The 14456-nt window shown below is 37.5% G+C and overlaps 1 protein-coding gene across 7 annotated transcripts in view; it reads left to right on the top strand.

Annotated features, from left to right (window-relative positions):
• Positions 1–14456, top strand: part of LOC117397310 (opioid-binding protein/cell adhesion molecule-like) — a 244977-nt gene that overhangs the window by 215127 nt on the left and 15394 nt on the right. For 5 of the 7 annotated variants that reach the window (XM_034913058.2, XM_059009985.1, XM_059009981.1 and 2 more), the window contains 4 exons: positions 11083–11214; positions 11658–11778; positions 12550–12701; positions 13814–13849. In XM_034913058.2, the coding sequence (XP_034768949.1) occupies positions 11083–11214; positions 11658–11778; positions 12550–12701; positions 13814–13849 (441 nt within the window). The remainder of the gene's footprint in view (positions 1–11082; positions 11215–11657; positions 11779–12549; positions 12702–13813; positions 13850–14456) is intronic. The other 2 variants (XM_059009983.1, XM_059009984.1) reach the window with 1 other exon arrangement.

The raw sequence follows: 14456 nt of genomic DNA, 5'->3' as shown, positions 1-14456 counted from the left end.
TGCATACAGGCCCCATTTCCATTCTAAGTTCTGATTAAATAATTAAGTGTGCTTTGATTTACTAAGCCTTGCTGCTGTCAGTCTCTCTGCTTCATCAATGCAAACAAAACGCGCTTGAGAGGTTGAAGGAAAATCACCCTGGCAATGGTGTTATGTTGCTTACAATTGTTACAAATATTGATGGTCTTGATTAAACCCCTTTTAGTATTATCATTTTGAGTGTTTATTATTTCAAATTAAACACTAGGAAATGTCAGACAAGCTCTTATGAATATGGAAAACCTACTGCCAGTCTGTGGATAATACAATACATGGTACGTGGCCACAGTTATTGAATAGAAAAATACAATTATTATGTGTGGTTTTGTCATTATATCCTGCTCGTGAACCATGTGAAAGCTGTGGCGATTAAATGAAGGAGCACAAAAATATTGTATCGACATTACCATTGAATGAAGCTGTTCATTGTGATTCCTTTCAAGTGTGTGTTTCTTATCTCTTCTCTAACTTCAGTTTGTTTCACCATTATATGCTCTTCAATCCCATGTAGACAGAACTTCAATCCCACGCATTAGTCAGGCCAGCATTAGTTTCCATTGGGCCCATGCTTGTGACTGCATCTGTTTCAGCCTTTACATCTTCTATTGCTGTGGTTCACTGCATGCAGGAAGGGATTTAAATCCTATCTCAATCCATTGCGCCACAGTTCACCTCCTCTTCCCCAGCCTCCACCTGCTTTTTGACTGAGGTCAGCCTCTCCACGTATTTGCAATGTTAATTTATGGGCAGGGGTACCTCGAAGGGCGAGACCAAAGGCCAAAGAATTTAGTGTGAAAATATGTGTAATATAGTAATGTTGTCTAGGCTAAGATTAATAAATAATCTATTGCATGAGTTTCCTGACTGAACCAGCGTTCTTTAAATGGAACTCACGGAAGTTCCAATTCCAACTGTGTCTCGGAGAATATTGATTGATCAACAAAGAGTTCTTATTTTTTTAATTGGTGTTATCAATGAGGGGGTTGATGACTTTTGGGAATTGTTTCAGAAAGAACCGCAAGTTTTTCAAGAAACAAGTTTTTTTTATTTTTCTTTACTGATTTATTTCTTAGCAGATGCCCTTATCCAGGGCGACTTACAATTGTTACAAGATATCACATTATACATTATTTCACATTACACAGACATCACATTATTTTACATACAATTACCCATTTATACAGTTGGGTTTTTACTGGAGCAATCTAGGTAAAGTACCTTGCTCAAGGGTACAACAGCAGTGTCCCCCACTGGGGATTGAACCCACAACCCTTTGGTCAAGAGTCCAGAGCCCTAACCACTACTCCACACTGCTGCCCTACTACTCCACACTGCTGCCCTGATGAATACTGATGAATGCCAGAGAGCAACAGTGAATAACAGGGTCTATTTAAGCTAATTTTAATACCACTAACTCATTCACAGACCCCTTTCCACTGCATTTATAGGGATAACAACAGAAGATTAATAGGGAGTTAATGTGTAACCTTTTTGTTACATCCTACCCTCCAACTCAACTGACTCTCTTGGCAAAGTAGTTCTGTTGATTAGCAACGACTTTTCATTTCCAGTGACAGATTCATTATGCTGAAGGTCAGATTTGGCACAAGGAGTGATGAAGTGGGGCACTGAAGTCCTGCTAAAAATACATACACATGAAACATTTACATACCTACACCCTGCAGTACAAACAATATACACATAATCAGCATACAATCGACAAGCAGGCATCAATTCATTTGCCAGCCAACTTGCTTTTAATGTCAGGTCAATATTGCAGTACAATGACTACTAAGATAGGCATAAGGAGGAATGCACTGTCCTTAAAAAAGAGCAGGAAAATATGATGCATGAAAAGTTGTTCATGATTCTAATTTAGCCCCTCCGAATTGCCTTCAGTATTGTAGCTAAATTGGATGGTAAGTGTGGACAGTTGGTATATATACTGTATATGCACACACTTGAACTGATTGTAAAATATGTTTTCAGTGGTATAATGAACAAGGTCTCTTACTGTATGCTATGACTCTATTCATAACCAGGCAGGCTATATCACCTAGGACACTGGCCTTTAAGTTCAGTGCATTTCAGTATTGCTGTATAAAAAATAAAAATAAAATATCTCCGCTATTCCATGTTTGAGCCACGATGCTTATAAAGAGTCAGATCACAAACACACCAGATAAGAGAGTGATTGGGATGTTCAGGGCTATGATGGATAGATGGCTCCCAGGCTTTAGCAGAAAGGAGCCTGTTACCCAGTATTGTTAAAGCAGATCACAGGGCACACAATGAAAAAAGATTTCACTTGTCACAATGATGGTCTCTTTGGGAGACATGAGGAAAACAACTTTGTGCAATGAAAAAAAAACGAACATCAAAGTTAGAAAACTAGAAATACAAAACTCAGGATTGGAACGGTATGAAAAGTGCAGTGTCGCCACAGTGTTTAGTTTCACACAAAGGCGCTGTACAATAGAAGAGCACCCTTTGTATGTTGGTGAGGGAGCAGTCTCCAATTGGCAATTGGGATGGATCGTATTGTGGTTTTGGGACTATTGTTGTTGAGGGACTGTTTTTTCTGGACTCTGGGTCACCAAATAAAGTCTATTATATGGATACGCATCTCTGTTCTGCTTATTCACACACTTCTGTGTGTTTTCTTCACATTCATTTAGTCTATCAGTGCCAAAGCACCGCCCCTGCTATCTGCAAATAGCTCCCATAATGTGATCAACAATCAATATTTAGAGACCTAATAAACCATTTCTTTTCATAGACTGCGGTGGAGGAGGATTAAAGCAATCCTGCAACCTTTATTTATTTATTTATTTTTTAAAATAATGGCAAGATGGTTCTATAAGCAACTTTGATGCTTTCGTCTGGAAATAATAACTGAGATGTAAAGAGCGTGCAAACCTCTTTTTAATTAAATCACAGGGCAGTGAAACAGGAGAGCGGATTGGCAGGTACACCACAGAGTAGCTTGAGACAATTTAGTGAAGAGTGTAATCTTGATCTGTGTGTCTTGTGTCTGATAGCTAAGTAAAGCATACCCCCTAGACAATATAAGTGCCTTTCTTAACTGAGCGCAGACAGGATTCCCACGGGTGAAGGTGAACCAACCCTTCAGTTCCACTCTGTGACAAGCACTTACTGAAAACAACTAACCGACCCATACTGTGAGTTTAACGCTGTCATGATGTTTTACTGTCTTGAGCACAGAGTAAAATGTTTTGTCAATACGTCAGCGGCATTGTGTAGGTCTTAATGCATATCGAGATACAATGACAAAAAATATCATTTTTAAATTTTATTTGGTAAAGTCAATTGGCATTCATTGTGCAGAGTATGGTTTGAAACACACTCATCTCAACTTGTATCTATCTCATCTGTTTGTCTCTGTCTGTCTGAATGTACTCCTCTGCTATGTCTCTTTCACGCCTCAGAGAAATGCTTCAGAAGCTTGTTTCATTTTAATTTGAACCTGATACATGTCTGAAATGTTTTTCCAAAAACCATTATTGGAGGAACAAAATCAAAAACATGTGCTGATTTTCTGAAGCGCTTTAAGATGCAAGACACAGGGCTGGAAGATATTTGTTCCAAATAGTCATTAGCAGGATTTGTTCAGATAGTAGAAACACACTCAATGCAGTTACCAACCCAGGAATAAACAACTGACATATTTAATTTAGGGGCTTGTGATTAATCTCAAGGTGTTTATTATGCGTTTTAGAAATGCACATTCTTTTTCAAACAAAAAATGTGCTAGTGATGATTTGAAAATAGATTAGAGAATTTAACTGACAGTTTATTATTTTGTGGATATGAACATCTTCTGATGTAACCCCTTTGATCCCTGCGTGTAAAATTGTACCACGCTAAGTTTCTTATCTGTGTATCTATTTTATAATGCATTTATGTTTTTTCTACATTTTGGCAAAGCAACTTCTCTAACCCCATAGGGTTCACATAAACTGTTTAAAAAAATTCAGTATACTACAGAGTATACACTCAAAATGTAATAAAGCAGGTAGCATTATAGAATTTGAGTATTTCTCTTGTGTGTCTTCTGGTTCACCTGTGCAGCTCAAATGTAATTATCTTTCACGGTTCGAGTTTCTGAAACGTGTTTGAAATATGTCTCTCCTTTTGTTTCTCCAATAGTGTTTTAAGGAAGAAACATTGGAGACATATCAGATTCAGATGACAAGCAAGCAGGATTCTTAAGCATTACATTTACCTCTGAGCTATGCTCAGGTTGCTCAAGTTACTGTAATGAAGAAAACAACCTTCTTTTACATTAAAACAATATCTGTACAGCTGGTCCTTGGCAGCACAGAAAAAGCCTGACACTCACAGACCTCAAATAACTATTCTTCACCATGTATTTTTATAACTTTCTGTGGCTACATATTAGAACAAGGGCATCAGATATCGGCTGTGTCTGCCTCCTTTCATAATGGTACAGAATAAATAATCCTGCTTTGCAGAGGAATGATTGAGGAGCACCTGTCCCTCACCTAGCTGCACAGCCACGTTCTCTTCCTGTGCTTCTTGTAGATGTTAATCTACCTAATGTAACGGCTTTGGCTTATCTCTGCTACACCGCTGGGGGGAATAATGCTGTTATTTATGTATTTCAGGCCCCACGTTGTTGCAGCCATTCTCTTTCTGTTCCAATCTTTCTGAGAGATCCCAGAATGGATAGACAGGCTGGTAATGGCACAGGGATGATTGGGTTATTACATGGCTCTTCATGGCAGGACTGTAATCACACTAGTCTTCCATTATTATTTATTTTTTTCATATTCTATCTTTATACAGACATGCTCAAATTTGTTGGTACCCCTCCACAAAAAACGAAGAATGCACAATTTTCTCTGAAATAACTTGAAACTGACAAAAGTAATTGGCATCCACCATTGTTTATTCCATATTTAATAGAAATCAGACTTTGTTTTGATTTTTTATTCAACATAATATTGTAAATAATAAAACAAATGAAAATGGCATGGACAAAAATGATGGGACCCCTAACCTAATATTCTGTTGCACAACCTTTAGAGGCAATCACTGCAATCAAACGTTTTCTGTAGCTCTCAATGAGACTTCTGCACCTGTTAACAGGTAGTTTGGCCCACTCTTCCTGAGCAAACTGCTCCAGCTGTCTAGGTTTGATGGGTGCCTTCTCCAGACTGCAAGTTTCAGCTCTTTCCATAGATGTTCGATAGGATTCAGATCAGGACTCATAGAAGGCCACTTCAGAATAGTCGAATGTTTTGTTCTTATCCATTCTTGGGTGCTTTTAGCTGTGTGTTTTGGGTCATTATCCTGTTGGAGGACCCATGACCTGCGACTGAGACAGAGCTTTCTGACACTGGGCAGTACGTTTCGCTCCAGAATGCCTTGATAGTCTTGAGATTTCATTGTGCCCTGCAGGCGCAGCAAAGCAGCCCCAAAAAATAACCGAGCCTTCTCCATGTTTCACTGTAGGTATGGTGTTCTTTTCTTTGAAAGCTTCATTTTTTCGTCTGTGAAAATAGAGCTGATGTGACTTGCCAAAAAGCTCCAGTTTTGACTCATCTGTCCAAAGGACATTCTCCCAGGATTGTGGGTTGTGAGTCCTCCTGGGTCTTCTTCCATGGAGCCCACTTTCGCTCAAAAAGCGACGGATGGTGACGATCAGAAACTGACGTACCTTCACCTTGGAGTTCAGCTTGTATCTCTTTGGCAGTTATCCTTGGTTCTTTTTCTACCATTCGCACTATCCTTCTGTTCAATCTGGGGTCGATTTTCCTCTTGCGGCCGCGCCCAGGGAGGTTGGCTACAGTTCCATGGACCTTAAACTTCTTAATAATATTTGCAACTGTTGTCACAGGAACATCAAGCTGCTTGGAGATGGTCTTGTAGCCTTTACCTTTACCATACTTGTCTATTATTTTCTTTCTGATCTCCTCAGACAACTCTCTCCTTTGCTTACTCTGGTCCATGTTCAGTGTGGTGCACACAATGATACCAAACAGCACAGTGACTACTTTTCTCCATTTAAATAGGCTGAATGACTGATTACAAGATTGGAGACATGTGTGATACTAATTAAAAAAACTAATTAGTTTGAAATATCACTATAATACAATTATTTATTATCTTTTCTAAGGGGTACCAACAAATGTGTCCAGGCCATTTTAGAATATCTTTGTAGAATAAGCAATAATTCATCTCTTTTCACAGCTTCTTTGCTTTATTCTATGACATACCAAAGGCATGCAAGTATACATGATAAAATAGCTTTTAATTTCATCACTTTTCAGGAGGAATGAAGCATTATTTCAATGAGCTGTAAGGGTACCAACAAATTTGAGCACGTCTGTATATCTTTATATATCAGAGAACTGACTGCTCTTAGCAAGTAAACTTGAAATTAGACGTATGATATAAATAGCTGAACAGTTATTAGTTATAATAAATCAATCTACTGTGGGGTGTAGTGTGCCCCTCCCCTGCCAGCTTGTAGTGTGCAGATTTTCAACTAGTTAAAGAGCTATATAAGCCGATTCAAAAATCCCTTTATTTAAAGTCAAGTTATTGTTATCTTATAAAATAACCGTATTGCTGTAAACCGTGGCATCTACTGTACATACCTGCTGGAAAGCCAGTATGAACCCATTGTTCCAAATCCCAGCTCTTGATGGCTACCAACACAACAGCAGGTTCGGGAGTTTTCAGGAGGTAACTACTGACCTTGGCAACCTTGAAGCTTATACTGAGCAGCAGCAGTTTTACTTTACTCAAAACTGCAGCAATATGTGAACCATAGGAGTCAGCAAAAGCCTTGCAAGTAAAATGTTTGTTATATAAAAAAAATGACACTTTTCATGAAGGCTTTGTATGTTTCCAAGGTGTATTTGCTCATAAATAATGCAGCGTTATGCAGTTCATTTACAGCACTGTTCATTAGCATGTATTCTGCTCTCTGTAGCTGTGAGGATGCGCCTCGTTTATTGCTGATGAAGTGAATTATCACCTCTGTTTGGAAGGCAGCGCTGTCTCCCACCATTTATTTGCGGACTTGAGAAAGTCATAATGAAGAGGAGTCTTATTCATAATTCTCTAGAATGAATATCCTCATGTTGTAGTCTTTGCCATGCCCCCCATAACCGCATGCAGTACATTGATCTGACATATTTAGATCCTTAAAAGATAACAGTGAGCTTGAATGATCGTGTGCATGATTTTTATTTTGCATTCTGCTTGTCTAGATTCAATAGAAAGCACTTTAAAACCTCTGTTATTTCAAAAGGCACAATCTCCTGTTGTGTTTAAGCAGTATGAACATTTGTAATGGTAATGACTCGTAGTGACTTTTCACAGTCACTTTACATTCAAGGTGTTTGACAAAAGATCATGTGTAAAACTGAAACACAAACAAATAAGAGCTCTTTGAAGTGATATGCAAGAATATTGTGGCTCACGGAGCGTGTTCAATTTGAAAGATGTGCACCTACTGCACATAGGGCTTTGAAGATAAGTTATGTTTACTTAAAATTCAGGGCAAGAAATGAAGCAGTAGCCCAGCACATTTGGGGCCCTTTGTTTGGAACGTAGAAGACCACAAGGCAGATTATTCAGTGAAATAAGTTCAATGAATAGCGTGATGTTTCAGGAATAATATAATATAACAAAAAAATAAAACTGTGGGAACATTATTAAATAATTGACACCCACTGATTTCATTTTTAATATGACATTTGAGCTTGTCAGAATGTTTCCATTAGGTCTCTGGTGATGTGAATTGGTGGGTGAAATCATGTGGATGTGTCAGGTTAAATAACAACATGTTCTCAAACACAAACTTCAGTTGCTCAATGATTGGGAGAGGAGTGAAAATGCTTCACAGTACAATCCAGTGAAACAAATCAGGACATAGCTGACCAAGACAGTGGAGAGCTTCGTACACCAACAGCTTTTTACAATCAACAATATCCCCGCAATTAAAAACAAATTAAAACATTACAAATATCCAGTGCAGTGCATTCACAATTACACATACTTGAAAACAATTCTGGTTCAAGAGCTTACGCCTGTAATGGGAGGGTATCAGTATCGGCTGGCTTTCTCGGTGCAGATTCATGGCATCAGGCCAAGGCTTCGTTAGAGAAGCAATCTATATTCCAGTCAGACATCAGCAGCCTTCGGCAAGGAAAGGAGAAGAGGAAAACAATCACCAGTTAGGGATCCACATTCCACATTTAAATACAGTCGGAATGCCTATCCAGGGACAAGGAATGTAATTTTATTAACAAAGTGGCTATACAATAAAAAGTCCAGCTCATACCTGTGCACCTATCTGAGAAATCTCACGTCGCTGCTTTTACAGAAGAAGACTAACGCGTCATATTCAAATGAATTGCAATGTTAAACAAATGCTGTACATTTGAGTATGCATTAAGAAGCTGATGAGTTTATGTAGAGTAAGTGCACCAGGGAAAACAGACCTGCTGTATAACTGCGTTATTCAGACCCAGTGATGCTTATCCATGAGTATCAGTTATGAAAGCAATGTAAGGTCTGATGTAGCTATTTCACTTAAGCAGTAGCAGAGCATAGATATATTAAATAAAGCGTAGATTGACTTTCTGAGAGGGATGTCATCCTTTAGTTGCCAAACAGTGTTGGACTGGGTCAGTGGAGTGCATGGTTCAAAGCATGCCAGGGACTGCAATGTAAAGCTGTTTCAGTCTGGCCGTCCCTTGTGGTGAGAAACTAAATTACATCTATCTGTGGGACTGTCCAAGGTGATGCGATTATCGTTATCTTTCATTTGTGGGTTTTCAGCATTCCATGCTCCAATTTAGTAGCAAATTCTTTGAACAAAATTCAGTTTTACCAATTCATATTTTAACATTTGGGGTATGGCTGTCAACATTTATAATTAACAAGCAGATGTCACCAAATTAACTTGGTTTCCTCCTCTCACACCAATACCATAATAAAAGACAGTACCCACTTTTCAAAAACATTCATGGTCAGAACTATATGCATCCACATCATAGATTATATTATTATTATTATTATTATTATTATTATTATTATTATTATTATTATTATTATTATTATTATTATTATTGTTTTATATATATAATACAAGATTACAATAATCACTGTTAGGAGTATAATGATTATGGCTTTATCTTTAACATGACTGTATATTCTATATATTACACTCAACAATACCATTACACTCTTGTATACTACACTGCCCCCTACTTATCAAGCTTGCTACAGACATCCAATCGTTTTATCTGTAATCTGTGGGATTAGTGCCTAAAAACTACATAGTCTCAACATGTGTTTCACCTTTTCCACACCAAAGCAAGCCATATTTCCTTCTTTCTGGGCTTGTAAAACAGTGATAAAGGACATGTTTAAATCTCACATCACATGCTTTGAACCTCATTCCTTGCTGTGATTGACACATTGGCTTGTTTCAGTGTAACCTCGATGCCGCTGCTGCCAGCAGGGTGCAACTGTAAATAAGATGCTTCGTCTCAGAGGGCTGTCCTGTATTAATATTTTAAACAGTTTAATAAATAAATGAATACATGCGTTATAAATAATGCAAGCTTGCTGGCGAAGTTAAAATCGTAACCCCACCAGCTGATTTGATTTCTCTCTTTTCATGTCCTGATAAGAGATGACCTAATAAGCAATCACGTCTGGCAATACTGGGATGGCATATGTCTGAACAGCATCTGTTCTTGCTGCAGGTCTGGAGCGTCACAGCTGCCTTAACAAATGTATTATTCTTATTTGTTTAGAATCACTTTCTGTTTCAATCATCATATCCTGGTGACTTTTTTTCTTAAACTAAGAAAATTTTGGGGTGAATTATTGGTGGGTGAAATCAACACTGATAATTGTTCATATATAGTATTTCTGCATGTAATGTAACTTTCACTGATGTAACTTTCACTATTATCTGCTGTATTATTGAATTGTGGTTTGTCACACTTGAGAATTATTGTATTTCTTGTTCTTATTGTATGACTTATATTGTAACACTTGAATGTATTTGTATTTGCTTGCGATTGTAAGTCGCCCTGGATAAGGGCGTCTGCTAAGAAATAAATAATAATAATAATAATTATTTATTTATTTATTTATTTATTTATTTATTTATTTATTTTTTAGTGCGGAAATTTCAGGTTAAATTAGTTTTTGCAACATGATCTGGTACACGCACACACAAAAAAAACTTTGTTCTCTGCTACTAAACTTCAGTTGCGCAATGGTCAGGAGAGGAGTGAAAATGCTTCGTAAAAATAATTCAAAGAAGTGCAATAAATCATGAATCCTCCAGGACATAGCTTTGCCTCAGCTCCTGTACAGTACTGTAGATGATCTCTGGGGGAACAAGCCAGAGGCTATAGAGAGCTCTCAAACATGCCGTCTCTGTAAGTATAGCTGGCACACCAGAGTGAATATCAACAAGAGGATATGTCATACACGCACCACATTAGTCCACTGGTAATATTTTATCACAGTGTATTATCATGGAAATTATTTGGCATCACTTTAATTGAAAGCTTGACTAAAGCGTAGTTGACAGTTTTCATACTCTTAAGAGCTGCACATAGAACCCTTTCATGACTCTCTATGGAATGCCGTGATGGAACCTCTTTTGATGAAGTCCACTGTGGTTTCATAGCTAACAAGCATGTCTGAGAGACATCATGTTTGCATGCATCTTTTAGATTTTTCCTAGAGAACTTCTGGGCCCTTATTCACAAAGCTTTAATTCACGAGTTACATACATACTTGTAAATCAAAGTCTAAAGTTCAAAGACCTTTTTATTTTTATTTTATTCTTTAGAACAGTTTCATGAATAGATAAACTTGATTTACACATTAAAAAAAAAAAAAAAAAATTGGTTAGACTCTAAATTCCCCTGGGATGTATACAAGTTTGACTCTGGACTCCAGTCTTCCTTGAATTCTCGTTTTATTCATATTGTTTTTTTTTGTCTTCTCTTTCAGCTCAGGGTTTCCTGTCTGAGGAGGAGTATTTGGAAATCCCAGCAATTACCAAGCAGAGCGCTGGTGTTTATGAGTGCAGTGCTTCAAACGAAGTCTCAACAGACATCAAAAAAGTACAAGTTATAGTCAACTGTAAGTTCACAAACGTTCATCATGTTTATACGTAAACAGTGCGGGTGAACAGTCACAGAATTTCATTACTGTAAGCGCCAGGGGCCAGACCACGGGAAGAAAACAAGCACATTAATATAATTGAGAAAAGATTTAGATTTGTTGCAAGGCACTGGAGTCACAGTATTTCTTTATCATCTGTGTTGCAGAGATTGGTACAGCTTTGAAGGATTTGTATTCTCTTTTCTGTGCTCTAGAATTTATAATACAGTTGCGAATGAAGAAAGGTTGCTGGCCTTGGCAATTTATCTATCTACCGTATGTCTACATAAAATGTGAAGAGGTGTTAATGAATTCCAAATAAATATTACAAATAACCTTGTTGAACTGCTTCATGCGATCTTGGTAGGATTCTTGACGTGGTGCTGCTTGTTTATTGCGCACTCTTTTCTGTGTGTCCACAGTCCCTCCCTATATCTCAAATGCTAAGAATTTGGGGGTCGCAGTGGGTCAGAAAGGGATTTTGCGTTGTGAAGCAATCGCTGTGCCAACCGCAGCTTTTGAGTGGTACATAGAAGACAGAAGGTAAGATCCATTAGTAATTTGTGCTTGGTACACACCAAATGGTGGGTCCTTAAATTCAGTTTTACCGTTTCATATTTTAACATATGGGATATGGCTATCAACATTAATTTATAATAAACAAGCAGATGTGACCAAATTAACTTGATTTCCTCTACTGACACCAGTACTATAATGAAAAACAGTGCTTACTTTTCATAAACATTCATGGTCAGAACTATATGCATCCAAGTCACACATGTTGTTATTATTATTATTATTATTATTATTATTATTATTATTATTATTATTATTATTATTATTATTTATTTATTTATTTATTTATTTATTTATTTGTTTATTAAACCATGCAATTACAGTAATCATAGGTTGATCTTCCAGATGACTGCAGACTAGAGAAAGTCATTAACTTGTTGGCTAAATGTCACAAGTCTGTGACTAGAAAGCCTAGAAAAGGTCATATTCTCAAATTTAAATTGCCACATTATTGACATTTCCAGTAGATCCGCGTTATGAATACATCATTTTTACATAAGCTCTTAAATATTTCACACAACTGAGACAAAAATTCATGTTGTCCCTGATCATCGGATATTAACATGTTCGCAATTCAACACATACGGAAACCATAGGCGTCCCTCCAATATCAGTCTTTCACTGCCATGTAATAATCAGAATTCCTGCATGCTATGTACAGGTTACATGTTATATACTAGGTCAGTGGTATACACAGTGTGCATGTTATAGTCTGATCATTATGGTACTGTTTTGCAGGATCTTCAATGGATTAAATGGGATTCAGATTCAGAACAAGGGCAGGCTGTCCATGCTTACCTTTTTCAATGTGTCTGAGGAGGATTATGGCAACTACACCTGCATGGCAACGAACAAACTAGGGAACGTAACTACAAGCTTAATACTGTATGGTGAGTGTACCAATCATAATTACGCACTTTTAGACATGCAGATTGTTATACGTGAAGCCTGTTTAAAATTGCTATCCAAATAAAGTATGGTCATAGCACAGGATGTTCTATAAAGTAGATTTACCGATTAATTGTAAGACATGATGTTTGGGTCTAAGATATATTAATTTAATGGACTAACACTCCAGAACGTCCTGATAAAACAGCGTTGTGCATGGCAATGATTGCAGCTTTTTTTTTTTTTACAGTGCCTGTAGAGAGGGTAAAGACAACACAGTTCAGTCAGGACAATCTTGCCTTAAATAACCACCTTTATTATAATACACAATCTTACAGATTTCCCAAAACACTGAACCCAAACAATGGGTGAAGAAAAATAAGTGAAGTAAAAAATAGTTGGAGCGCAGCCTCATCCTTCGACACATCCCGGTGCCGCATGCTAAAAAAACAAACAGTACAATACAATAAATCTATGCAACGTGTTCATCCCGGTGAACAAAAAATATTCAACAGAGGAGCATCGTATACTCCTCCCTCCCCCCTCCGGACAAGGCTGGGAGTGAGGTGGTGGTGGTTGGGGAGGAGGTGGTAATTCAAAAGCATGTATAGGTATAGGTTTATATACCTTATAGGGGAACTTGCCAGTAATTGGCTTGAGGGTTGACCAATAAGTGTACTAGTTACTTGTATTAATGATACTATAGATTTCCTGCCTGAAAACCCTGCAAGCTTTATATTAGGTGCAATAGCAGTGTAACTTGCTCTTTCAGTGCATTTGTCTAATGGATCTGGCAGTCACCTTACTAAAGCTTCACAGCTCACTATACTTCAGCCTAATGTATTTCACAAATTCTGACATCGGCGTCATGCTTTTAAAGAAAAAAACAATATTTACATTTGTGCACAAGGTCAGGTGGCTCATTAAAGACAGGGGGAAAAAATAAAATCAAATGTCCAGATCACAAGATATATTATCCCAGGATCGCAATCACCAGAAGGATGACCATTTTTATCCCCCATGTCTCCAATGAACAATCGTACACAAGAAAGCAAATGATACAGAATAAAATGATATTCCTTTTCTTTTTCTAATTTTCTTTCTTCTGGTGTAGAAACAAATGAGCCCACAAGCTCAACACTGGTGCAAGGTCAGTATTGAGCATTATGAATGTTTGCTGTCAATAATCCCTTCTTTTTCACGGATAGTGCAGCCGTTCATACATGCATGAGTGAACCCTCCCATTCCCACACTGATGAAGATTAGTTATCTCTAATTGCATGTGAGACTTGTTTAGCCCATGAATGCACATTGCTGCTATTTTTGTCCACAGTTCATGGGAATGTTTGAAAGTATACACATCCTGATGTGTTTCTAATACACCTTATTACACCAAAAGAATGTATTTAAATAAAACCACATAATATCCTTCAGAGTTTATTAAAAAAAACATATTTTCCCATGTTTGTAATAATTCGATGGGACCAAACCATATATGCATCATTTGTCATGTCAAGATTACATACTCATACAAAACTGTGATGAAACAGAGCTTCCTCGTGTGTGGAATGGTACACTGTTCTTTTGTTGTCTTTTTATTAACACGTCATTTTGTTTTTTCTTTCCACCTTCTTCATCTCTCCACGTGGCCTGTCTACATTGTGCTTTTAACCTGCTTTACTTTTGCCCATGTAAGTAACTGTGAGAGCTGTACTGTATAGCATGTGCAGGGAAGCTTGATTGTAAATCTTGAGTTG

Source organism: Acipenser ruthenus, chromosome 40 (assembly GCF_902713425.1).
Source record: "Acipenser ruthenus chromosome 40, fAciRut3.2 maternal haplotype, whole genome shotgun sequence".
Classification (NCBI taxonomy): Eukaryota; Metazoa; Chordata; class Actinopteri; order Acipenseriformes; family Acipenseridae; genus Acipenser; species Acipenser ruthenus.
This window is presented reverse-complemented; position numbering and strand designations above follow the sequence as displayed.